We start from the raw sequence: 25,076 nt of genomic DNA on the forward strand, positions 1-25,076 counted from the left end.
TTTGCAAGATAGATCCTAGGTAACGAAAACGGTCGCTCTTTGGTATTTCTTGATCTCCGATCCTCACCCCTAACTCGTTTTGGCCTCCATTTGCACTGAACTTGCACTCCATATATTCTGTCTTTGATCGGCTTAGGCGAAGACCTTTAGATTCCAACACTTCTCTCCAAAGGTTAAGCTTTGCATTTACCCCTTCCTGAGTTTCATCTATCAACACTATATCGTCTGTGAAAAGCATACACCAAGGAATATCATCTTGAATATGTCCTGTTAACTCATCCATAATATATATTTTTTATAAATTGGTATCGGAACTGTCACTAACAAGATTCAAACTTAAAACTTCTCACTTACAAGTGCACCAAAATATTACAAGATCGTAGTACTTAATGACAAATAAAATAGTGTACTTAAAAAGATAAATAAAACATGCGAATGAACACCTAAGACCTAACCCAACAATTAAGTATTAAAATTTGGAGTAGAAGTTGCTGAACGTATCGGCCGAATATCTTGGTATCTGACGCTCTGATTCTGCCGGATTCGGACCATCACCCCAAACAGGATACAATCAACCAAACAAAAATCCACTCCCTGGTTCCTCACATTATTTTTATAGTTCCCCAAATCAACGGCTCTCATTACATCAGCCTCGTCACAACTCCTTACAAGCTCATCCACCAGAAAGCCACTCCTACACGTATACCATCCTATATATAGAAGCCGTCACCGCTGTCAAAGCCTTCATTCCTTCATTGCCTTTCCCTTGAAGTTGGAGTATTTGTGTTCTCGGTATCCATAAAAATTTCTGGTCTACTTGTCGTTTGCTGGAGGCTGCATTCAGGCATTTTCGTTGGTGAGGTGCGGATTGAGGAGAGACATGGTCGTCGGAAGTCTGACGACGTGGTTGATATTATGGTGCAGTGTATGAGCTTGGGGTCCGCTCTAGCGCTGGCGTGCCTGGCGTTGTTCTTGGTGGTTCTTCCGTTGATACTACCGCCGCTGCCTCCTCCTCCATTGATGCTCTTGTTCTTTCCGGTTGGCATAATGGCTGCTCTCTTGTTTCTCGCCTTCTTGCCGGCCGGTCCGGAGGCCGGACACTTCGTCATTTCTAATGCTGTGTAAATATTGTTAGCTAATATATTTAGATTATATCGACTTCATCGACTGATAACTATGAGATAGCTGTACGCTTCTTGCCTGTTTGGCACAATTATAATTTAGTGATACATTTTTTTTTGGGTGGTGCACTGCTATCCATATAACCTTTTTTTTTAATCTTTTACACACACTCGATATTTTTACACTCTTCTTAATTTCTGATATTTTACGCACTCTTTTTTAATCTTTTTTTTAATCTTTTACGCGCACTCTTCTTAGGTTTTCATTTCAAGCAGCTACTCTCTCTCCAGGTCAACTTTATCCGACCCACCTCCTCTCATCCCCTCCCTCTTCTCCTATATATTGTATATTCAATCTTCGCCAGCACCACCTTTTATCACTATCACTTAACCACAATAGACTGGGAAATGCAGTAGTTACTCTTCTATTTTGCCGGTTAAACTGCTAGTTCAACCCCCGCTCCCTTTCTTTTTCTCTCTCACTGAGGACATCAATCATTCTTTGCTACAAACGTTCTTGGTTGGTCCTCCCTCTTAAAAGATGATGCATCGGTAAAAAGTCTTGTGACAGCACCCTCATTCCCTTGCTCCTCATTTCTTCTGTCCCAACCATCATGCTTCAAAAATATTTGTAAGGTCCACGAGAATCAGGAAGGTGACCAGATTTGAATTGCTCCGACATTACGTTTGGGTTGGGAGGACTGGGCAAAGTTCTTAATTACTTCTTTTTTCATAAGTTTTTCTATTTTAATCTTATTTTTTATTCAAAAAAATAATTTTCTAAATGACAAGAAAGTCTCTCAAACAGTCAAACTCCATTCAAATTTTTAATAAAAATTCATAACAATCCTTGAAAATCCATTTGAATGTTGTAAGAATTTTACAATCCTATCAAATCCAGGGCTTTAAAAAGTGTTCTGAAAACCTTTCCGTATCCTTATTTGACTACACACCCTAGGATTCCCAACCCTAGCAACCACCTTATAGCCGACTGATGAAAAGTCGGGATATCTCCAAAGAGTTACTCTACAGTCTACACATTAATCTTAAAAACGATTTTCACATGCTCATTTTCTCTCTCCGCACTCATGTTGGTAAACTGGAGAAATTGAGTGCAGCAACCTGTGACTTTTGGCGACAAGGGAAGGAAGACGGACTAGAAAGACATTGGATTTAGCTGTCATATATCTTCTTCAAAGGGTGTCTCCAACCACCTCGTGATAGACCTTATTCTAATCATGCCAATCCAAACCTTCAAATATAGTAATGACTTATTTTAACCTACGGCCACTGTTACTCTATTTTAATTACACATTACTCCTTACTCAAAAATCACCACTTTACTTCTTGAAATTCAAAGTTCGCTTCACTTTGCCCTCTGAAATTCAATTTTAATCCCATTTTACCCCTTGAAACTTGAAAGTCATCTTTATAAAACTCTTAAATTTGCTCCAATTTGGGTGTGCTAGACTAATCAATTTGTTTTTATCTCTTTAATTTCTTTTAAACTTAATATTCTCTAATTGTTGGATGTTAACACATAATGAAGATTTATAATCAAATTTATTGCACACGTGGCGTACTCTTATTTGATTTATAATCAAATTTAGCATAATTATGGAAGCACCAGAAGACTTCTACAAAGCGAAAAGCCTAAAGAATCCAATTTGGATAGCTTCTCTGTGTCCTCAGTGTCTTTTTTCTGCTTTTCCACCTTGTTAAATTTTGAAAGAACTAATGTGAACAATCACCAGCACGTCACATTGGCTTTTCCATAAACACAGGATAATACAGAGAACCACACCCTCGACATCTCTCCCAACCAAAATATAGCCATGAAACATAGCTATCAAGGTTATCCAATATTGTGCTACCACACAATGATGTATGACATATCCGTCCCTTTCATATCTGAAAAATACATTTCACATCGAAAAATTACAAAAGAAACTCACATAAGTCAATGCAAGGCCATTGTTTGTTCTAATAAACCCACATATCTACCTACCATATATAATAAACATGTATAATCAGTGTAGGATGCTAGCTTTGGTCAACAAGTCAGTGGTATATTTGGCCTGGTTAACAAAAATTCCTAAATTTGTATATGACACTTGTAGCCCAAGAAAGTAATTGAGTGTGCCTAGATCCTTTATATCAAACTCCTTCCTCAAATCTATGATCAAAGATTCCACCAAACTTGGATTGATCCCCGTAAGAATAATATCGTCAACATGTAATAGGAGAATAGGTAAATCATTCTCCAACTTCTTAACAAAAAGAGAGGAATCAGCAAAAGATTGCACAAATCCTAAAATGAGTAGATGAGAAGTGAACCTTCATTCCATGCACGTGGGGCATGTTTGAGTTCATACAATGGTTGGATTAGCTTGCGGGCATGATAAGTATTGGTTTTGTCTTCAAATCTTGGTGGTTGACTTATACAAACTTCCTCATGAAGGCATTTTTCACATCTAGTTGTTGAGAGTCCAATGAAATTGAGTTGCTAGAGACAATACTAATCTCACTGTAGGATGCTTGACTACTAGACTAAATGTTTCTTCATAGTCCAATCCAGCCTCTTGATGAAATCTCCTGGCAACAAGTCTAGCTTTGTGACTTGCTATTGTACCATCAACATTCTCGAACCTTTTTGGATCTTCCTTGTTTGCTTTCTCCTTGGATCTCCCTCCCTAGCTTATTCATAAAGCCACCAAAGAGATGGCCTCTAAATTTTCCACACCTCAATCTCCTCTAGGTGGCCAGCCTATGGTGTTCAGAGAGGGAGATTGTTGCTCTCCTTATCAAGCTTTTCTCAGAACCACCAAAATGCCTTAATTCCAAAGGGATAAGTCTTTACTCATATAATGAGGTGGGATGAGTCACTTGTGACTCTTTCTCTACACTTTAGAATCGGCCGTACCATAGATGGTGTGCATTTTGGGCCTCATGTCACTTATGTCATCTTATTTCATAAGTTGGGTTCAATGGGTTTGAGCTTAATGGGCCTGAATAGTTTGAGATTTAAGGCCCATTACTGATTATTTATCATTAATTTGATTAATTAAGACTTTCTAATTAATCTTCCCTCTAATTAATTTTTCTCATTACTCCTTTATCTAATATCTCCATGGCCTAATGTATTGGTATATGATTCATTATGTTCCAATTTGTGAGACAGTGAGGTGATTAGTACTACTACAATCACTTAGCGAATTAAAACACTCTTTTAATTCTTCCAATCATCGACGACATGTGTTTAGTCATCGAGATGACATACAATTCATGAGTGACATCTAGCCATGGGTCATTACTACCCAAGACAATAGATAATAATTTGGAGATGATTCAACAATTGGATCGTTGGAGTTATCATATTATTAATCTAGGGTTTATCCTTTTAACTGTAACCTGTTCGGGTGCAATTGCATTGCAATTTGATCTTTCTCTAACTCAATACTCTTAATCACATTATTAGGGTATGGATGGTTTATGTCAAACCTAATGTGATTTCCGTTTATGGATATGATTCAATTGAGATGTATAAGAAATGGCTTTCTTAATCACGCTCGACACTTTCGTCAAAGACTTCCGAATCATATCGTAGGATTATTCTCCTTTTCTTACTGACGGTTAAAGTTCCTTTGTTGTACACTTTCGAGGCATTAGATTCTCATCAATGTTTACGTTACTCAAGCTGACATTCTCGCTTCTGCTTTGTCCACCGCCGCTGACGCGGGTGCTTCCCTCTAGGCGGAACGCTCCCCTACCGATTCATTTTTACATCCCACAGCTTCAGCTGATCGCTTAGCCCCTTTCATCTTCGGCACAAGAGCGCTCGATTAGTGAGCTATTATGCACTCTTTCAAGGGTGGCTACTTCTAAGCAAACCTCCTGGCTATCATTGCACCATATATTTTATGAATAAGTCAAGAACTCTAACGATACATAAAAACATACCCAAGATAAGGTACGACCATGTTGCATTAATAAATGATCAATGGCTTATCCACAAGAAAATCATGATGTCTCGTATCAAAGGATTACTTGTATTATTGCAACTCTTAGAGTTACTTGCTTGACATGTATGTAGAACTCCATGCAATTACTCTCTTTTTGATCGCCTTCAGTACACTCATTCAGTATTAAGCACTTATATACATTTGTCTTAATGTCACCACACAACTAGCTTGAGACTAGTCATCCTCCTAATTAAGCAGACATAGTGTGGTAAAGAGTAATGATAGGGAATGAGTAATTAGTCCTAAACTTTAATTTTTATTGTTCAAGTTAATAAGCTTACAAAGGATACAAAATAACTTTACCTTGATAAAGAAGGTTCTTTTGATTAATAGTATAGATACGTGCTAATCCAAATAGTTTCATATAATGGGCATTTATAATGGTGTAGGCAAACAAAATAGGCAAATTTGTACTACAACAGCTGACGTGGCAAGTTGTCTACTCAATTACCTCACGAAAAAAGTTTGTCACTCCAATAGAATAGACAACTTAAGTAGGCAAAATTTTATTTTATTATTTTATTTCATCTTTAATATCTACTTTTATCTTTTATTTTTATCTTCTTCCTCCACAAACACTTTATTATAAATAGAAACATGGGGCTCGATTTGCTTGTAATGTTGCCTATTATCCTGGTGTAAACAAAATTTGCCTACCCAATTGACTACACCACTGGAGCATGTTTTTGCCAAGCTCATCAAAATAGGTTCAAATTTTCGTTTGTCTACTTCATTGAAGATGCTTAAGCCTATACTAGTCAAAGATCGCCTCACAACCGAAATGTAGGTTCTCTCCCGAAATGCTTAGACTACCAAACCCGAGATCTTGATCTCAATCATTATTGGTTTGCAGCCACAGATACCTTTTTAAGCTTTACAGCGTCACAAACACTAAGGAAGAATCATACAAAGGAAAATTACACCAATAATACCATATGAGTAATAATTTTGTTGCAATTTTTTATGGAAAAAAAGAAGAAGATTTATTGAATCATTTCACCATTTCAATTAAGATGTTATTCTTGTAAGTCACCAACAACAAACACTTAAAAGATCCGCATCACGACGGGTGCGAATCACCCCCATCTTCTTTGAAACAAGAAAACAAATTCAGGTTAAAAGTGACTCATTACAACAAAACTACAAAATTTGGTACACTGAAACGAGGATTATAGTTCAAATGGGAAGAGATCCCCTCCGGATCTCTCCCACCAAATCCTAGGGATCTGGAGATCTAGATTCTTGAAATTTAATCCAACGGCTATAAACAGGGTTCCCTCTAAAAGTTATAATAATTGTAGCCGTTTGATCAAATTTCAAGGGTCTAGATCTCTGGATCCCTAGGACTTAGTGGGAGAGATTCAGAGGAGATCTCTTCCCAGTTCAAATACCATTAAATTTAATTTTCCAAACCAAATTAATACCATATGAGAAATGCTAAGGAGACTCTCTCAAAATAAGGACTCTTCAAAGACTCTCTGTGGAGCCAAAAATAATCACAAGGCGACACGTGGATTTTTGGGTAAAAGAGGACAAAAATACCCTTGAGGCATATCGGGATTCCTACGCGCGAGCAGCGTACAATCATTCGTCAATCAAGTCAAAAGTGTCCAAAATAGGTAACCAATTCAAAGATATTCTCATCCATCCTCATCTTAGGTAATTATTTTATAACCTACATAACATTCCATTTAAGTGGATGTTAATTGGCTAATTAATGGATTAATTAGGAAATTAATTCATTAATCACCAATTAAGCACCCTCAAAATATACCCAAAAATCCCAAAGGGCCGGCCACCCTTGTTGATCTCATCATATTTACCTATTTTATCACATTAATTAGCTAGTTAATTTGGCAATAATTTTATTTGCTAAATTAATTAGTCAATTATTCCCATAACTCCTAAATTCAACCTAAATCAAGAACCTAGCCCACAAAAGGAGATAAGTGGCCGGTCCTCTCTCACCCAAGAGGCCAGCCATTCTCCTATAAAAAGCCTCACATTTTCTCCAAAAGGGAGGTCCACATTCTTGTAAAACTAAAAAAACTCTCCAAACATTTTTTCTCTCTAAATTATAACTTTGGTATCAGAGGTTCTTCGGCCAAAGCCGTCGTGGGCGCGTGAAGCTCTTGGCCTTGACCCTAAGGTGTTAATTGTTTTGTAAGTGCAATTTTGTCCAAAAATAAGAAGGAGGAAATTTGCATCCACACTCTCTGTCACCTCATTTTTTTTACACAATATTTATATATTATGACAGAAATTGTGTCATAAACATGAGATGACGGAAAATCCTACTTCTGAGATAATCTCATTTCCACATCACATACCAAAAACCAAAAAGCTGTGAGAAAGATAGGTAGGATGGAAGAATATTAATTAGATTCAATGATGATTGAGTGCAGGAAAAGGAAGGGTAAGCGCGTGGGAAAGGGTTGTTCAGATACACTGTATAACACCAAAAGTAAGTGGGAATATGTACCAACTTGAACATATTCTTTCATGCATGCACAACATCCCTATCATATCCAATCGTCTGCTTCTGACGCGCCTGTTTGATTCAAAACGTAAATGCTCTCCTAATTTGATAATACCAACTAGAAGATCACATACACTGCATAGTCTATCTGCATGTTTCTGTGCGTATGCTGCACATTCATCATATCTATCTATCGTACCAATCATATTATTTTGAACGCAACGATTGTCTGTCATTTTGAAAGTAAAAAAAGACTTATAAAGGTGTTGATGCACAAAACCGGAGGTCTTGGAACAACGTAAATCCGACCGTGAATCTGCAAGAAATGTAAATAACACATGATGTATCGTGGTTCACCCTAAGGTTTGGGCTACGTCAACACTGATATTGTATTTCTGAGGGGGAGAAATGGAGCCTCTATAATGAATCTGAGAGGCTCTGAGAGTGAGAGCTTGAGGGGGTGAGGAGCCTTAGGAATTGGCCTCCCTAATTGTGAGGGTGAGGGGTCCTTTTATAGAATAAGGGCTCACTCCTCAATACATAAGTGATGGGCTATGAGTGATGCTCACGGCGAGGCGGTTGCTCAGCTGGCGGCGTTGCTCTCTAATAAGATGAGGGAGTCCCTTTTATAAAATAAGGGCTCGCTCTTCAGTACATGAATAATGGGTGCTCTCTAATAAAAGTGAGGGAATCCCTTTTATAGAATAAGGGCTCGCTCCTTAATACATAAATAATGGGCTAAGTCATCCAAGTATTTTTCATGAGGCCCAATATATGGTACATAATGTAGTCCCTCAAGTCTTCGGTCAATAGAGTCTGTTGGCTGGAGACTTCAAATTGAATCCATGTATGGGCCGAAGTGGCGATTGTTCGGAGGCGGTATTTGTATACCCTGCACTGAAGCTTTGTAGGTGAAGCTTTGCAAGTGGAGCTTTGAAGCTAGAGTTCTGTAAATGAAGCTTTCGAAGCTGGAGCTTTTGTAAATGACACTTTTGAATCTAGAGCTCTATAAATGAAGCTTTTGAAGCTAGAGCTTTGTAAATGAAGCTTTTGAAGCTGATTGACATGAGTGATGCTTATGAATGTTTATGTTGATTAACATGAGTGATGTTCATGGATGTTGTCATGAGTGATGCTCATGAATGTTAACATAAGTGATGCTCGTGAATGTTGACATGAATGATGGTCATGAATGTTTATGTATGATTGTCATGAGTGATGCTCATGATTGTTTATGTATGAATGACATGAGTAATGCTCATGTATAATTTGGAGTACTAGGCGTACTTTTGATCAACTGGTTGGTGGCATGAAGGAGAGTACGGGTTGTACATTTCATCACCTGGTTGGTGGCATGAATGGCTAGTTGCCAAATGATATTAGAGTATGGGTTGTACATTTCATCACCTGGTTGGTGGTAATAACGGCAAGTTACCAAATAATTTTGGAGTACTGGGCGTACTTTTGATCACCTAGTTGGCGATAATAGCGGTGGGGTACCGAATAATTTTTTGTGGTACTGGACGTACTTTGGTTCACCTGGTTGGTGCTATTTTGGGCTTATGGGCCTTCACCCTCCACAACATGCCAGCCCATTTATTTTGGGCTTTGCCGTTTTTTTTAATTTATTTATTTATTACCCTCTGATGGGGTTTATACAGATGTCACCGAAAGATAAGAAAAATAATTTACACCATTCAGAAACAAGAAAAGTAAATCACATCATTCTGGTGGGGTGTTTATTCCTTGCTTTTGCTTTTTCTTTTCACTTTTGCTTTTCTTTCTATCTCTCCACTTGGCAAACAAAAGGAATCCCTGCTCTTTGCTTTTGCTTTATGTATTATTTTTCTCTTTTCCCTTTCTCAGATGACAGACAAGGATTGATAATAGAGTTAATAATGAGGAAAGAATCTTATCTTCTTCCTGTTTTCCACTAGTGCTCGTGGTATTCGCAAGAGATGGGATTTGGGTTGGCAACTACCCCAACACTTTGCCCAGATTAGACATTGTTCTCATGTGATTCAACTGCACATGCAAGATCCACAGAACTGACTTCAATGACGAGAAGTCGAAATTCATCCCTGTAAATGAAGGAATCTATATTGGAGCCACCAGAATAATCCATTTTCTGGACTGCTCGTGGAGTGAGCCTGCCTTCCAGTTGATAGAAAACTTGAGCTTCCGGTGATTTAGGATCCAAATGTAGAGATTCGGGACATCTAGAGATATTGGCAGGGGCCTTGCAAACAGGAGGTAGGCCCAAAGCAGACGTCACATCATTCTGCAGATAAGTTCAGGACCATTGCAATTTTTAATAATAACACAAGGGCCTTTCTTCGATCAGGCCAATTACTGGCATGCACGCCGCACAGAGCATCTCGCTGATCTTCAGCGAGCTCGTACTCGTAAAGCTGCAGGCGGAATAATCTATACGAAATAGAAGGTCAAGGATCTGCGATCTGGGTTACTCAGCCATCGGCGTTTGCACAGAGAGAGAGAAGAGAAAAAGTTTGATGCACTGGGAACATAAGCCGATTCCCTGGACCGACTCGAAAGATCCCATAAGGTGCGAGTCACCGCCATTGTCGACTCATTGAGCTCTGTCTTCGCGTCGTTTGATTGACCGGGGCGAGCGGCGCAGCTAGAACCCCAAGATTAAACTTTAGCCTTCGCGGAACTGCCTCGTGGATCATGGAGGATGAGCTTATCCAGGCCATTGACGCCCTTGCTGGATTTAGCGCCGGGATGAAGGCTTGCGTTAGCATTAGCCACAGCGTCAACGCCGCTGCTAGTATCAATTGATGCATTCATGGCCGATGCAGCAGAAGCAGCGGTTGGATTCGGAGCCTTGTCGCTGCTCATTCTTTGTGTAAATCGATCGATCTCGTGAATGGGTTATTTCTTGTTGTCGGTGTTGCTTGAAAATGGTGTCATTGTGGGTCAATTGGAGCAGCGAATCGTCTTCTCCTACGATTTCGATATGTGGGACGTCGGACTCCATCTCTTTCTCTCTCTGTCTCTGGATATCTAGGAAGATCGAATGATCGGAGGAAGTTGTTGCAGATGGAAGAAATGGTCGAATCAAATGGGTGTGCAAAGTAGAGTAATGGAGTATGCAAAGTTTGTGTTTCTGTGTGGGTTTTGCAGATTCACGTGTCGATTCCCACAGACGGCGCCAAATGTTGATGCACAAAACTGGAGGTCTTGGAACAACGTAAATCCGACCTTGAATTTGTAAGAAATGTAAATAACACAAGATGTATCGTGGTTCACCCCAAGGTTTGGGCTACATCCATACTGATTGTATTTCTCTAAGAGTATTTGAGACGGAGAAAGTGTGAGAGCTTTGATCTAGATGGAAGAGGCTTAAGGAATTGGCCTCTTCTAATTGTGAGGGTGAGGGGTCCTTTTATAGAATAAGGGCTCTTCACTTATTACATATTTGCCCCTTCATTTATCACATAATTACATTTAAGTTCCCTGAGTATTTATACGAGATCTAAATACGGAGGCTCTAAGTATGGTATAAACAAAAAGTATTTTATATCAATTGAGAAATAAAAATTTGCTTTGCACAATAAGAGGAAAATTCTCCAAGTTATTCATCACATGCAGAACTCAACAATTGCACATGTTGCTTATTACCTAATGTTCGTTGATGATAGATCGAATAAGAGACAAGGAAAAATATGACGTGTGAGATGAGATTGGATTTAGTGATAAGAGGAAAATGTAGAAGTATGAAATGATGAAAAGAAAATGGGGTTTTATATGGTTTACAAAATATAGGTGCCACCAAATATGCATACCTATAGATGATCATTTATATACTATATTGAACGCAATTTACATGATTAGAAACTTTTTTTTTATCTTTACAAACGGTAGGATCTACATTACGGGAATAAAGGAGATGAATTTGAGACACAATAAGTTGAAGATGCAAGAATATACACTAATACCGTCCACCAGTTACATTAACTTTTTTTCACATTATTATCATGCCATAATATTTGTTTATATTAACTTAACAGTAAACATTGGCTTAATTATTCGACCGGACTTATTTGTGCCAGACAATGTTCATGTTTGGAATGAAAAAAGCCGTAAGTTGACGCTGCATTGGTATTCATCCATTGAACTGAGACGCAACCCAACTCAGCTGTGCCAAAATGGGGACTTGTGATTTCACTTTCCAGGTCATCATCAATCTTCTCGTGCATGCATATGGGATATAGATTTTTATACCAAATACCAAATATATATATATATATATATATGCATGTCTTTCTGTCGTTATTTTTTTTAGGATACTGGTGCACAACAATATGTATATATAACGACGCACGAGCAATATCTTGTGGTCATCAGATATTCACTCTTGCGTTTCGTTAAATCTCGTATGCATCGTTAGTGATTTAAGCACGAGGGAATATGCATAGTGTGAAGCATTAGATAAATGTTTTCTCTTTTATATTACTTCACCAATACTTAAAAAACCAAATAAAGATATCAGTTATCACTCAATTGAAAGAAACTTATATTGCACGAGTGTAAGTTGCATTTCTCTCCATCAAAGAGATAGAGAGAGTACCACTCATGCAAGTGTTTTTTTTTTTTTAGAAATATTTTTGTTCACCAGTCTAAAATGATGGTAATGCTCACCATCTTATTTATCATCATTTAATGAGTTTGAGTTTTGAGATTTGTTTGATAGGTAGACACAAATCTCTAAACATAAACTTATTTAATGATAATAAATATGGTGGTAAGTACTACGACCACTTCAGGTATTGAACAAAAATGTACCCTATATTTTAATTACTAAAAAAGATCATCATATTTATAAATATTCGACATAAGATGCCTAAGGTTCAGATTGAAGTCATGAACATTTTTAGTTACGTTTTGACACGTATTCAAAGTCCAAAATTTTGACCAACTATTGTGTAGTCGAACTTTTTGGGTCCGAAAATTGTCTAAAAGAAAAGATTTTTCACATTTCAGTTGTGGCAATTTGTTATGAGTGAACACTTTCGCAACCATACGCTAAAATGTACTTGCGCCTTAACACGAATTGTGGTAGTCTCATTCATGTTATACATCTATAGGGTTTGGTAATTTTATTGAAAAAGCAAAATATATCTAAATATAAAATTTAGAAGTACTCAGAATGCATTTCGATATGTAACCTTTTTTTTTTATGCAAGCGATATTACAAGATGATGGATTCAAACTTGAAGCCTCAAGTATAAAGGAGAATAGTCTTAACCAACTTAGCTATAAGCGTTACATCCAACTTAATACAATATAAGGATAAAGCTAACCAAAATATAAATCATGTGTTAACGTTTAAGTTTTTACTTTGTTCGAAGAGGTATAAATTTAAGAGTATCAACTTTCACTCTCATTTTCGTGTAAAATGAAATAAATAAAAAAATTAAGAGTAAACGTAGTTACCCTAAATCAAAATAATAAAGTAGAATAATATATTTTTTTATACAACATTATATTTACATTAATGAGATTGATGAATAAATTAGTATTAGAACTTTCATCAACAAAATTCATACCTAAGATTTTTCACTTACAAACGCACCAAAATATTACAAAATCGTAGTACTTAGTGACAAGTAAAATAATGTACTTAAAAAGACAAATAAAACATGAGAATGAACACCTAAGACCTAACCCAACAATTAAGTAATAAAATTTGCTGTAGAAGTTGCTGAACGTATCAGCCGAATATCTTGGTATCTGACGCTCCGATTCTCCCCGATTCGGACCATCACCCCAAACAGGATTTTTCTTACAATCAACCAAACAACAATCCACTACCTGGTTCCTCACATTATTTTTTTAGTTCCCCAAATCAACGGCTCTCATTACATCAGCCTCATCATAACTCCTTTCAAGCTTATCCACCAGATAGCCACTCCTACACGTATACCATCCTATATATAGAAGCCGTCACCGCTGTCAAAGCCTTCATTCCTTCATTGCCTTTCCCTTGAAGTTGGAGTATTTGTGTTCTCGGTATCCATAAAAATTTCTGGTCTACTTGTCGTTTGCTGGAGGCTGCATTCAGGCATTTTCGTTGGTGAGGTGCGGATTGAGGAGAGATATGGTCGTCGGAAGTCTGACGACGTCGTTGATATTATGGTGCAGTGTATGAGCTTGGGGTCCGCTCTGGTGCTGGCGTGCCTGGCGTTGTTCTTGGTGGTTCTTCCGTTGATACTACCGCCGCTGCCTCCTCCTCCATTGATGCTCTTGTTCTTTCCGGTTGGCATAATGGCTGCTCTCTTGTTTCTCGCCTTTTCGCCTGCCGGTCCGGAGGCCGGACACTTCGTCATTTCTAATGCTGTGTAAATATTGTTAGCTAATATATTTAGATTATATCGACTGCATCGACTGCTAGCTATGAGATAGCTGTACGCTTCTTGCCTGTTTGGCACAATTATAATTTAGTGATACATTTTGTTTGGGTGGTGCACTGCTATCCATATAACGTTTCGCTTATCTTCTGCACATTCTTCTCAATTTTCAATATTTTCACTGAATAGAGATTTTATGTAAAATTATATATTATTGATACGCATCAAAAGGCTATAAAGAATCCTACCTCCACCCTCAAGTAGCTACTCTCTCTCCAGGTCAACTTTATCCGACCCACCTCCTCTCATCCCCTCGTCCCTCTTCTCCCATTGTATATTCAATCTTCGCCAGCACCACCTTTTATCACTATTACTTAACCACAATAGACTGGGAAATGCAGTAGTTTCTCTGCTATTTTGGTCGTTAAACTGCTATTTCAACCCCCACTCCCCTTCTTTTTCTCTCTCACTGAGGATATCAATCATTCTCTGCTACAAACGTTCTTGGTTGGTCCTCCCTCTTAAGAGATGATGCGCATCAGCAAAAAGTCTTGTGATAGCACCCTCATTCCTTTGCTCCTCATTTCTTCTGTCCCAACCATCGAGCTTTTTCAAAAGAATTTGTAAGGTCCACGAGAATCAGGAAGATGACCAGATTCGAATTGCTCCGACATCACCTTTTTTTTTTATAATTTTTTTATTTTATTCTTATTTTCTATTTAAAAAAATATTTTTTAAATGACAATAAAGTCTCTCAAAAATTCATAATAATCCTTGAAAATCCATTGGAATGTTGTAAGAATTCTACGATCCTATCAAATCTATCACTTTAAAAAAGTGTTTTAAAATCCTTATTTGACTACATCCTCTTGGAATTCCCAACCCTAGCAACCACCTTATAGCCGACAGATGAAAAGTCGGGATATCTATTCATCAGTTGGGATATATATTTCCAAAGAGGCATTATACAGTCTACACATTAAACATAAAAATGATTTTCACATGCTCATTTTCTCTTTCTGCGTTAGTTAACTGGAGAAATTGAGTGCAGCAACCTGTGACTTTTGGCGACAAGGGAAAAGCAAGACGGACTAGAAAGACAATGGATTTAGATGTCATATATCTTCTTCAAAGGGCGTCTCCAACCACCCCGTGATCGACCTTATTCTTATCATGCCAATCAGAACCTTCAAATATATTAATGACTTATTTTTAGCTATGCGCTCTGTTATTTCATTTTAATTTTATTTTGCTCTCTATAATTCAAAAGTCAAATTTTACTTCTTGAAACTCAAGGTTCGCTTACTTTGCCCCCCTGAAAACTCAATTTTGATTCAATTTTGCCTCTTGAAACTTGAAAGTCGTTTTTTATAAAACTCAAAATTTTCTCCACATTGCTTGATCTATTAATTTCTTATGAATTTTGTAACATCTCACATCGATCAACGAAGAGGGGGTGATATGCCTTATATGTACATGCCCACCTACATATAGCACGAAACCTTTTGGGGACTCATTGGCTTCGGATTCCATTAAAACTCCGAAGTTAAGCGAGTTCGGACAAGAACATTTCCAAGATGGGTGACCCACTGGGAAGTTCTTGTGTGAGTTTTCAGAAACAAAACCGTAAGGGCATGACTGGGGCCCAAAGCGGACAATATCGTCTTACGGCGAAGCCGGTCTAGGATGTGACAAATTTGATTTGGATGCACTAGACTAATCAATTTTTTATTTTTTATTTTTTTATCTCTTTAATTTCTTTTAAATTTAATATCCTTTGATTGTTTTAATATTAACGCGTATGTTTAGTATTCGACCTTTAAGTTTTAGGGAGAAGTGAGAGTCCACAAGTCAAAGTAGAACAAATTTTGAGTTTCAAGGAGCAAGGTGATGAATTTTGAGTTACAATTGGCAAAATGAAATTAAAATGAAGTTCCAAAAAGCGTAGCTAAAAAATTAAGCTTATATTAATTTCAAGATTCTTGTGAAATCTAATAATTTAATTTCAATTAATCTTTCATCTTGTGTAGTTTGAGAAATTTTTCAGTATGTTGGGAATATAACTCAGTATACACTGTGTCAAAATATAAGTGGTTGAAATTTTTTTTTCCAAGTATCTAGTCACTTGTATTATGACGCTTGATATACTAGACTGTGTTTTCGACACAATGAAAAAAAATCTCTTGTACAGTTAGGGCCATCTCCCACTTTCTTCCTTGACCCACATGATCTTTGGGCTTTTTAGCCAAAATGGTCTCTGAGATTTGCATAACTCATCACTTTGGTCCATGAGATTTGAAATTAGTAGAAGTGGTATCTAAGTTTGTCCACCATCAATCATTTTGATCATTTCTTGAAAAATCTCCATTAAATAAGGATAAAATGACAAAAAATACCCTCAATTTTTTTCTAATCATTTTGGCCCATTGTTTATTAAATTGAAGGTATTTTTTTCATTTGATCCTTATTTAATATAATTTCTCAAAGAATGACCAAAATGATTGATGGTGGACAAACTTAAGAACCACTTTTATTGATTTTAAATTTCAAGAACCAAAGTGATGAGTTATGTAAATTTCAGAGACTATTTTGACTAAAAAGCCTAACCTTTGCCTTCTGCCTCCACAAAATCTATTCATTTCTAACAAATTTGCTATATCCAGCAAGGCACTAATTAATCAAACCAAATCCATTTGACTTTAATATCACTTACAGACTGCTGGTTTGATGACTACCATGAACTTGCAGCTTAATAAAAAGAGGTAAAATCTCATTATCTTATAGGGTTTAGGGTTTAGGTACGATCACTAAACAATAGTAAGAATGGTAATTCTCGTACCATCACAAAACATCCCTGCACCTCTAACTGTGCGAGGATGTGTGACGGACGCGCATCCTTACATTTAAACATGCCTACAACGACCACATCTACTCGCTATCTTATGGCTACAAAATTGTTCACTCCAAGGCGATATATCAGTCAGTAAATTTATTATGACATAACAAAACTCAAACAGTGATGGTAATGCTTGTACCATCACAAAACAAGAGCATGCCTCCACATATTATGTAGCAACAAATCACGTACTCCTTCACATTTCGTTATCAATGATATCCCTCATCATCTGTAACGGGATGAGCCCTTCAGTCCGGATGGCATCTTTACTTGAATCTGGACTGATAAATAACAATGTTGGCAATCCTCGTACCTGATTCAAAACGAAGCATTCTTTTGTCAGTTACTTGCCACTAAATTCATTCATTGCTTTCAAACATAGATCTCATTCAAGCATAGATAATAAGAAAATTCCACCCAGTTTATCCACAATACTTATCACTGAGACTGACAGTCTAACATAAAATCTGGTATGATGTAGAAGTATCTTTCTACGAACAAATCTAGCTACAGATGCATAAATTTGTAAGGCTCATAAAGATTATTAGATGCCAAAAATTACCTAAAGAAATTTCAGTGCAACAAGGAGGCCTTCAAAGCACGGAAGAAAAACAATTACCTGCATGTCGCGTGCGAATTCGTACTCATCATCCGTATCAACCTTTATAATTCGTACATTGCTCTCATACTCTACAGCGAGCTGTTATGGAAATTAAAAGTTTTCAACGTTACTTCTGTGTTTGCAAATCTCGGAAATCATCACTTGTCAGGTGCTTATATTATATAGACTTGCTGTATGAAAATTTTACAACCCTCTATAAAACTGCAACTTAAGTGAATATAAGAAATTAGAGACAATTTACAAATTTAGATCCAAAGTGGAGTACTCTACATCAACCAAAAATATTCAAACCGCAAACCAAACCGTCTACAAAATAGAAGAGTCACTTCAGTTGTGAAAGCATTTTGGTTTCCAGTGGTCCGTTAATCAAAACAACAGACAGCAATTAGGTCCACGATAGTCAAATGGCATTGAAACTTTACCATGTTTGTATTCCGAAAGAAACTAAATGTGAGAATCATAGAAAACAGCGATATAACCAATCCCTATAACCATACTGAATAATCACAGAAAATGGCGAATAATCCTCCGGTTCATTTCACGAGGAGAATCCTAGTCTACGAGAAGTAAGAAAAAGGTTGCTAAATCTCTTTCTACAATCAAAACTAAAACATACGAGGGAGTGATTTAATGCTGGATCTAACTGTTCAGTTCTTCCTCCTCTTCTTACCAAATTTTGTGCGTGTTAGATAAAGATACATACATGTTGCACAGTATGCAATCATATTCTGCGCAAAATGGTTCCAATCACCACAACAGACACACAAGATTAGGAAGGAAGTGCTCGAAAGCTTCATATTTCAGTTTAGCATGATAGAAATCCTCCAACAAACAGTATGATATCGATATCAAAGTACAATTTTTTGGAAATTAAGCATGTAAACCATTAAATCTAAAAAAAAAAACAATAACTGAAATCTGAATACAAAGCAGCACAGCATACCATTTCAAGTTCTTGAGCCATCAATATACAGGGTCCACACCATGTTGCAAAGAAATCAACAATAATGGGTACATTTCTGTCTCCTTTTACCAGTTCCTGGACCTCCTCGGCCGACGCCTTCTTCTGCCCTCCCAAACAAGAATTAAATAAGCTCAAATTTAAAATTCAGGACGTATAAAAGATGGAAAATAAATAAAACTGCGAATCCCAAGTTGGTTTTCAAACAAATCCAATGAAATAGAAAATTTCCATACTTTCCCATTTCCCAAACAGAAGTAAAGCCCTGCAAATAAATTCAATTCTCCTAATTCATCATTTAACTGCATTTTTCTCACCAAACAGACAAATGATTTGGAAATACAAACCAACCCATCAAACCAATACCACTTTTAAGTAGGAAAAACTCATGAATTGAAGAAAAAAATAACCAACTTGTAATGGGTAATTAAAATGCTAAGGTAAACAAGCATTTGCAGGAATAACTTACCACAAGATAATCTTCTCTGACATGTTTACCATGAGGGGGGCTGCAAAGCAACTTTCTTTTCACTGTTGAGGGAGAAAAGAGTGAGCTTTGGTCGTGGGTTTTCATGGAGGAGACAGAAAGAGGGAGGGAAGGCGGTGGGAGATGAAATGGTAAGGCCAAGGGAGAGTAGCTGTGGGTTTTGAAGCTAAAGCCATGGCTGTAGATAGGAGGAGGTGTTTGTGTTTGGAAGAGAGCCATTTTTTTCTACAGAGCTCGAAGAGTAATCCGTTCTACACTATTTGACTTGACTGTAATCCTAAATCCGAAACGAAAGCAATAAATCCCAGCAGACAAACACGTTTAGATATGGTTACTGGGCCCATTTGGGTTGAAGTGGTATGAAGTCATTTTCGTTAACAGAGCCCATACAAAAGCCCATTTATACAGTCATAAACAATTTGCAAATTCAACTCCTATGTGATGTTTACTTGAGATTGGAAAGTTATGTGATTGAAGTTTGGAGTGGAGGGTAAAAATCCTACCATTACGTTTAGTTCAACTCTCATTCTCTAAGGGCCAGATTAGGGTTGCTGTGCTTTTTTAATAAATTGTTTATGTTGTGCTTTAAGAATACTAAACTAGGCCTAAGACCCCCTGATCCAGGAAATTGATGGTCACCTATTATTCGATTTAATTTTACGGTAGATAAAATAGTACAGACAAAAACTAAATGACCACCAACTGTTGGATTAAGATCAAACAGTGAGCTACCACTATTTACTTGGACTATGGGATCTAGGAGAATAAGACTGTAATTACTTCTATAAAATGTTTACTTTCCATTAATTTGAATCCTGATTTTTCAAGCTGAATTACCGATTTAATATTTTTTTGTCAATCATAATAAGTTTCATTAATATAAAATGCTAATAGAAAGAAGAATAAGTCCGAAGAGAAAAACAGTCCACAAGAATCAATAAAAGTGCATCCAAAACATAAAAGCAAATACAAAGAGCACATGCCACTACTGTCATAACATTTGGGGAGGGAATAGGCATAAAACCTAGACCTGAGACAAGCTCAAAGGGTGGACGAGAGGTTGCCACCGACTCCAATCATAGACCGAGGATGACGACTAAACCTTGTAGTTTTGTTTGCTATGGGTCACAACTGTTTTAATTTCATGCGTGATAACAAACGACTAAAAAGTCATGAATCAAAATAATATAAAAGGATTTGGAATCACTCTCGTTTTCATTCCAAGTAAGTTAGGAAATGATTTTCACACACCATTTTTAGTTTCTCACACATCACTCTTTATTAAAAGCCATTGAATTGAACAAATAACGCGAAATCAATGGTCAAGATTAAATAAAGGTGTGTTAGAAGCTAAAAATAGTGTGTGAAAATCACTTCCGATAAATAGATATGAATTATTGTCTGTCTATTTATAACCAAAAAAGAGGAATTCAATTGAAGACTCTTTTAACTTCGAGAAGAGACTATCACTATATTAGGATTCCTATAGCTAGGTTGTTATACCAACTTTCCAATTTTTTTTCTTTGTTTAGTTAGTGTTCTTGGGTTGACAATTAATTATCGGGATGGAGTTGTTCCAATTATATCAGAGTAACACTACCAACTTTCATATTTATAATCCCAGCCTACATCACTTCAAAAACAACGACATATCATTGATTCATTTCGTTGATGTATCATGAGGAATATCTTTCTTGTTACGTTTTACTATCTTTTGATGTTTATATCACATTTAGCATACTATCTGTCTACTTATGAAGTTGATCGTGGTCAGTGAACTTTTTCGGCGGATTTTCCACTTCCCAATCTATTGAAGGCATTCGCTTTATTATAAATAATTCACTCAACTTATCAAATATGTCCCGCAATTGTAAAAAATAGATCACAACATTCCGAACCCTTTGCTTGTTAGCTTCTCCTCAAACCTGTGAGATCCCCCATCTTGAACACTCATGCTAGAGATCACGACGACTTATGGAAACAACAATACTTACGAGAGATGAGAGTTTTGAATTCTGGATGCATGGTTGGAAACTAAACAACCTATCCACTAAGATACTAAATCACATGCAACAGAAACAACAATGTTAGATAACGAGCATATGTTCGGCAAACAGCAAGCAACCGATGCAATGTAACCTTCTAGGTCTAAGCACTGATATTGCTGGCTGAAAGAGAGAACATGTAGATTACAATTGAGGTAAGATATGTTATTGTACGACAATAACTACTTAATTCGGATTATATTACAAGTTAATTAGTCGACTCTCCCTCACTTTTGCTTCCAAAAGTTCTCCCTTCTTCTCTCTCAATATCCAATGCTACATAAATTCTGTACATACATACATATATTTATATCATACTCTCAAAGTTTCAACATTTTTCCTCAGTTAACTTCTTCCAATTCTTAATGAAGAATCAACCCCTTTGCCAACACCTGCTGCTGCAAACAGCCTTGCAATCTCCAACTGCGTGTTCGCAATAATTTCGGTGCGCTTGAGATCCATTTCTCCTCGCTTCGCCTCTGCCTCGGCTCTCATCCTCTCTATCTCCCTCATTGTATCCATTCTTGCTTGCTCTGATCTTACCACAACTTCTGCTAACCATCTTATGCTCTCTGCTACCTCTACTTCCTCCCGCCTCCGCCGCTTCTTTTTCTCGATTTTTCTCTTCATTCTCTTGGACCTTAGTTTTTCCTTGTCACTATATAGAGCTGGTGTGCTACTGTCTACCTCCAAAGGGTTCTTGTCTGATGCATGATCTGACAATTTCATCCCCCCTCCATCTTCCTGCAGGTTAAATTAATTCAGTGAGACTTACATTTTACAATCTATCTTTTACATAATTTGAATGCAAATATTGGTTACATCAGTTGGTCAGAACAGTATGCTGCCCCAAACAAAGTTCGATTTCCACCACCCTTTAGAAAATATGCAATTATATGATTGCAATGGGCCTGTGGCATTATTGTGGGACATATTTGCTTCTAATATCTTAATATACGAGTACTAAAAATTGAAAACACAATCCTCTTCAACAAAATTTGAATGCTAAAAAACAATAATCTCAAGAAATAAGGCCTATTTATTTTTCTAATATGAGAAATAAGTGAAAAATCAAATTACCAAAATAAAATTCAAGGGAAATGGCTAAAAACAAGAAAAAAATTATTAAAAAAAAAAACAGGGGAGGGGGTGCCATGTAGACTGACCTTGGCCACCCTATGATCAACACCATTGGATCCAAAGGAATTCTGGGCAGCCCCCATAAGTGGAGGAGGAGCAGGAGGTAGTGGTGGCGGCGGTAGTGGCGCTGGAGCCGATGGCTCCAATAGCATCAGAGGATGATTGTTCTGAGGGATTGGAGGATGCAGTGGTAGTGGTGGCTGCAGCGAGGGAGGTACAGTTGCTGCAGCAGCGGCAGCAGCTGCCGCTGCTGTTGTTGGGGATAGCCCACTGCCACGTAACAAAAGATCAAGCCTAGGATACAGAGGCCAGGATGAACCATCAGCAGTGGCGGATTCAGAACGGTACCGTTTCTTCATGGACTCAATCTTGTTCTTGCACTGAGTCTGGGTCTTGGGAGACTTGGTACAGTTGGCGCGTGATGACACGTGTATCGCCACATCTTCCCAGTCATGGCCTTTGAGTTTGGCTCTGTTTCTGAGAGCCCATTTGGTCTCATAGGCTTCAAGGAGGGTAGAAACTGCCCCTTCACTCCACTCATCTCTTTTGAGCCTGTCACTGCCGCTGCCGCCGAGAGGAGGCTGTTGAGGAGGTTTTGATCTCGGAGGAGACTCTAATTCCTTGGTGTTTGTGGTGGTGTAATTGTTTGGGAGTAGAGATGTGTTTTCTTGGTTTGTTTCGTTGTCCATCTCTCTCTCTCTCTCCCCCTCTCTCTTTCTCTCTCTCCCTCTCTCTCTCTCTCTCTCTCTCCAAATGCTTGTACAAACTTTACCCTTTTGTGTAAGCTGCTAACATCTTCCTCCCATCAAACAAGTTTGAGCTCAAGGAAAGGTAAAAGGAGAGGAGAACCACTAGCATTTTAGAGAGGAAAAGAAATGGCCAATAAAAAGTAAGAGAGAGAAAGGGGTCAGAACGTATAGCACAAGTAAATAATAGCGTTTATTCATGCACATAAAGTTTTCGAACACAAGTGGCTTCTTATAAAGAGTCATTTCTCTTTAGCTGTTAATCACCGTCTGACACATACACAAAAATAACTTTATGTAGTTAAGATCGTTAATTGTATCTAAGATCTTGCGTTCGAATCTTACATGTATAAACAGAGAAAAAAAAGCCACTGCTGACTGACATTATGGGGAGATGAGGAGAAAGGGTAGGGAAAGAAAGGGAAAGGCTGAACGTAAGTGGGCAACCAAGTAAAACGGATCACTTTAGTCAAATTAGTTAATGATGGAACCTGGAAACTTTTCCTTTTCACTTTTGGGGGTGGAGTTATGTGATTGTGGGCATGTTGGTTTTCTTGTTGTGGTTGGATTGTTTTGGCTGTTAGCGTTGATGTGAAGCCAACCAAGACATCCACTTGGCCTTCAGTAATCCTGAGAGAGAGAGAGAGAGAGAGTGAGAGAGAGAGAGAGAGGGAGGGAAGGAGGGAGTGCAGTGGTGGTGATAGTGGTGGTGGTGGGTCAATCACGTGGGTCTGTCACCCACTCCTCCATCCCAATCACCAATTCACCACCCAATATTATCAACCATCGATCTCCTTCTGCTCCTTCCCACCACCATCCAATATGCTACCGCCATTCAAACATAGCTTCCCCTTTTGTGCCCTCCTAATTTTGGCCTTCGCTTTATTTATGCCCTTTTTTTCTCTATAAACTTTTGGTGGATTCATCACCACTTGAGTAAGTAGTTGTGTTGTGATACCTTTTGGAGCAACGGCTTCGTTCTGCATCTATTTCTATTTGGCACCACATACTAAATCTGCCCGACCATTGTTGGTGGACTGGTCACTGGTGTGCCACTGCCACACCAAGCCATGAAATTGAATTTGTTTGATTTGTTTAATTGTAGAATCGTTCCTCTGAGGGCATGTTTACTTTTACAAAAATAATAGAACGAATGAATCGGAACACTTAAATAATAGAACGAATGAATCTGAACCATCAGTTATTTACCGAAATGTGTCGGTAAATAAGTCGGCGGTTCGGTTGGTTTTCGGTTCAAGAAAATTACACCCTAACATCTTCCTGAAAACTTTAAACAATTTTATTGTTAACAAATTATTTTGGTTCAATCCTTTTTTCCTATATGATCAATTTCTCTTTTGCATATGTATACACACATGCAAGAGAGATTCTTCTATTATCACTTATAAGGCACTAATGTCTAGCCTCGTTATATCGGCACTAGTTGTATATCTCTCTCGTCTGGTGATTGAAAAAGCAAATTTTTCGTTCTCGATTGAGGCTAGTTTGGTCTTTCATCTAGCCAATGTGGCTAAAGATATTTCTACTATTCTGTTCTCTCTTACAACTCAAGTTACGGCCAATCTACGTTTACAACCTCCAACTTGAATAAGGATTCTCAAGGCACATTGGGTAGCAACCTAAATACTGACAAGGTTATACTCACTTAACCTTTGAATGGTTCTTGGCCAGCAAGCTATTGATGCTCCCTTAACCCTGGAGGCTGGAACACGATTCATACAAAAATATTCTTCTACCGTTATGAACTTATGATCATTTAAAAGATATTATTGTGATGAAACAAATCAAACAATCCAATCATCAATTGCCACACCAAATTACAAAATATGGTTTAGAAAAATGGTTTTCCTAGCATTTTCTAGTACTAGCCATCATGCCACAATTCAATTACCAATCAAATTCAGTAATAGGCAAAGGTCAATGCCTGTATACAAATTGTGCAATGCTTGAGAAAACTGTTGGTACGTAATAGAATGCTAATTTTGCTACGTAACAAACTATTATGACAAATCACTAGTACATTATACAATTTTAGGGTACGTTATAGATTACTAATTTGGTATGTTACATAATTCCATGGTATGCTATAGAATGCTAATTTTGGTACATAACAAATTATTGGTACACTATATACTTTCAATTTGGGTATGCTACATAACGTT

General features: G+C 37.5%; 2 protein-coding genes across 2 annotated transcripts; both read right to left on the reverse strand.

Moving 5' to 3' along the window:
- Positions 1-16,745: 16,745 nt before the first annotated feature.
- LOC103438618 (thioredoxin-like protein CITRX, chloroplastic) lies at positions 16,746-19,272 on the reverse strand. The gene is made up of 4 exons (XM_008377150.4): positions 18,945-19,272; positions 18,458-18,580; positions 17,512-17,592; positions 16,746-17,205 (listed from the first exon to the last, which is right to left on the reverse strand). Exons 1-4 carry the CDS (start codon positions 19,179-19,181, stop codon positions 17,089-17,091), a joined length of 558 nt encoding a protein of 185 aa, XP_008375372.1. The 5' UTR covers positions 19,182-19,272; the 3' UTR covers positions 16,746-17,088.
- Positions 19,273-21,090: 1,818 nt separating this feature from the next.
- On the reverse strand, positions 21,091-23,337 carry LOC103438619 (trihelix transcription factor ENAP1-like). The gene is made up of 2 exons (XM_008377151.4): positions 22,174-23,337; positions 21,091-21,751 (listed from the first exon to the last, which is right to left on the reverse strand). The coding sequence occupies exons 1-2, from the start codon at positions 22,834-22,836 to the stop codon at positions 21,353-21,355; spliced, it is 1,062 nt and encodes a 353-aa protein (XP_008375373.1). The 5' UTR covers positions 22,837-23,337; the 3' UTR covers positions 21,091-21,352.
- Between the last annotated feature and the right edge of the window lie 1,739 nt (positions 23,338-25,076).

This window comes from Malus domestica, chromosome 07 (genome assembly GCF_042453785.1).
Source record: "Malus domestica chromosome 07, GDT2T_hap1".
Taxonomy (NCBI): Eukaryota; Viridiplantae; Streptophyta; class Magnoliopsida; order Rosales; family Rosaceae; genus Malus; species Malus domestica.

Excerpts from the sequence above, each read along its gene's own strand:
- LOC103438619 (XM_008377151.4), bottom strand. The coding sequence starts at position 22,836 with ATGGACAACGAAACAAACCAAGAAAACACATCTCTACTCCCAAACAAT. Across the intron at positions 21,752-22,173 it reads TTGATCATAGGGTGGCCAAG|GAAGATGGAGGGGGGATGAA; the intron begins GTCAGTCTACAT and ends TTTAACCTGCAG.
- LOC103438618 (XM_008377150.4), bottom strand. The coding sequence starts at position 19,181 with ATGGCTCTCTTCCAAACACAAACACCTCCTCCTATCTACAGCCATGGC. Across the intron at positions 18,581-18,944 it reads TCAGAGAAGATTATCTTGTG|AAGAAGGCGTCGGCCGAGGA; the intron begins GTAAGTTATTCC and ends TTGGGAGGGCAG. Across the intron at positions 17,593-18,457 it reads TGGCTCAAGAACTTGAAATG|CTCGCTGTAGAGTATGAGAG; the intron begins GTATGCTGTGCT and ends TTTCCATAACAG.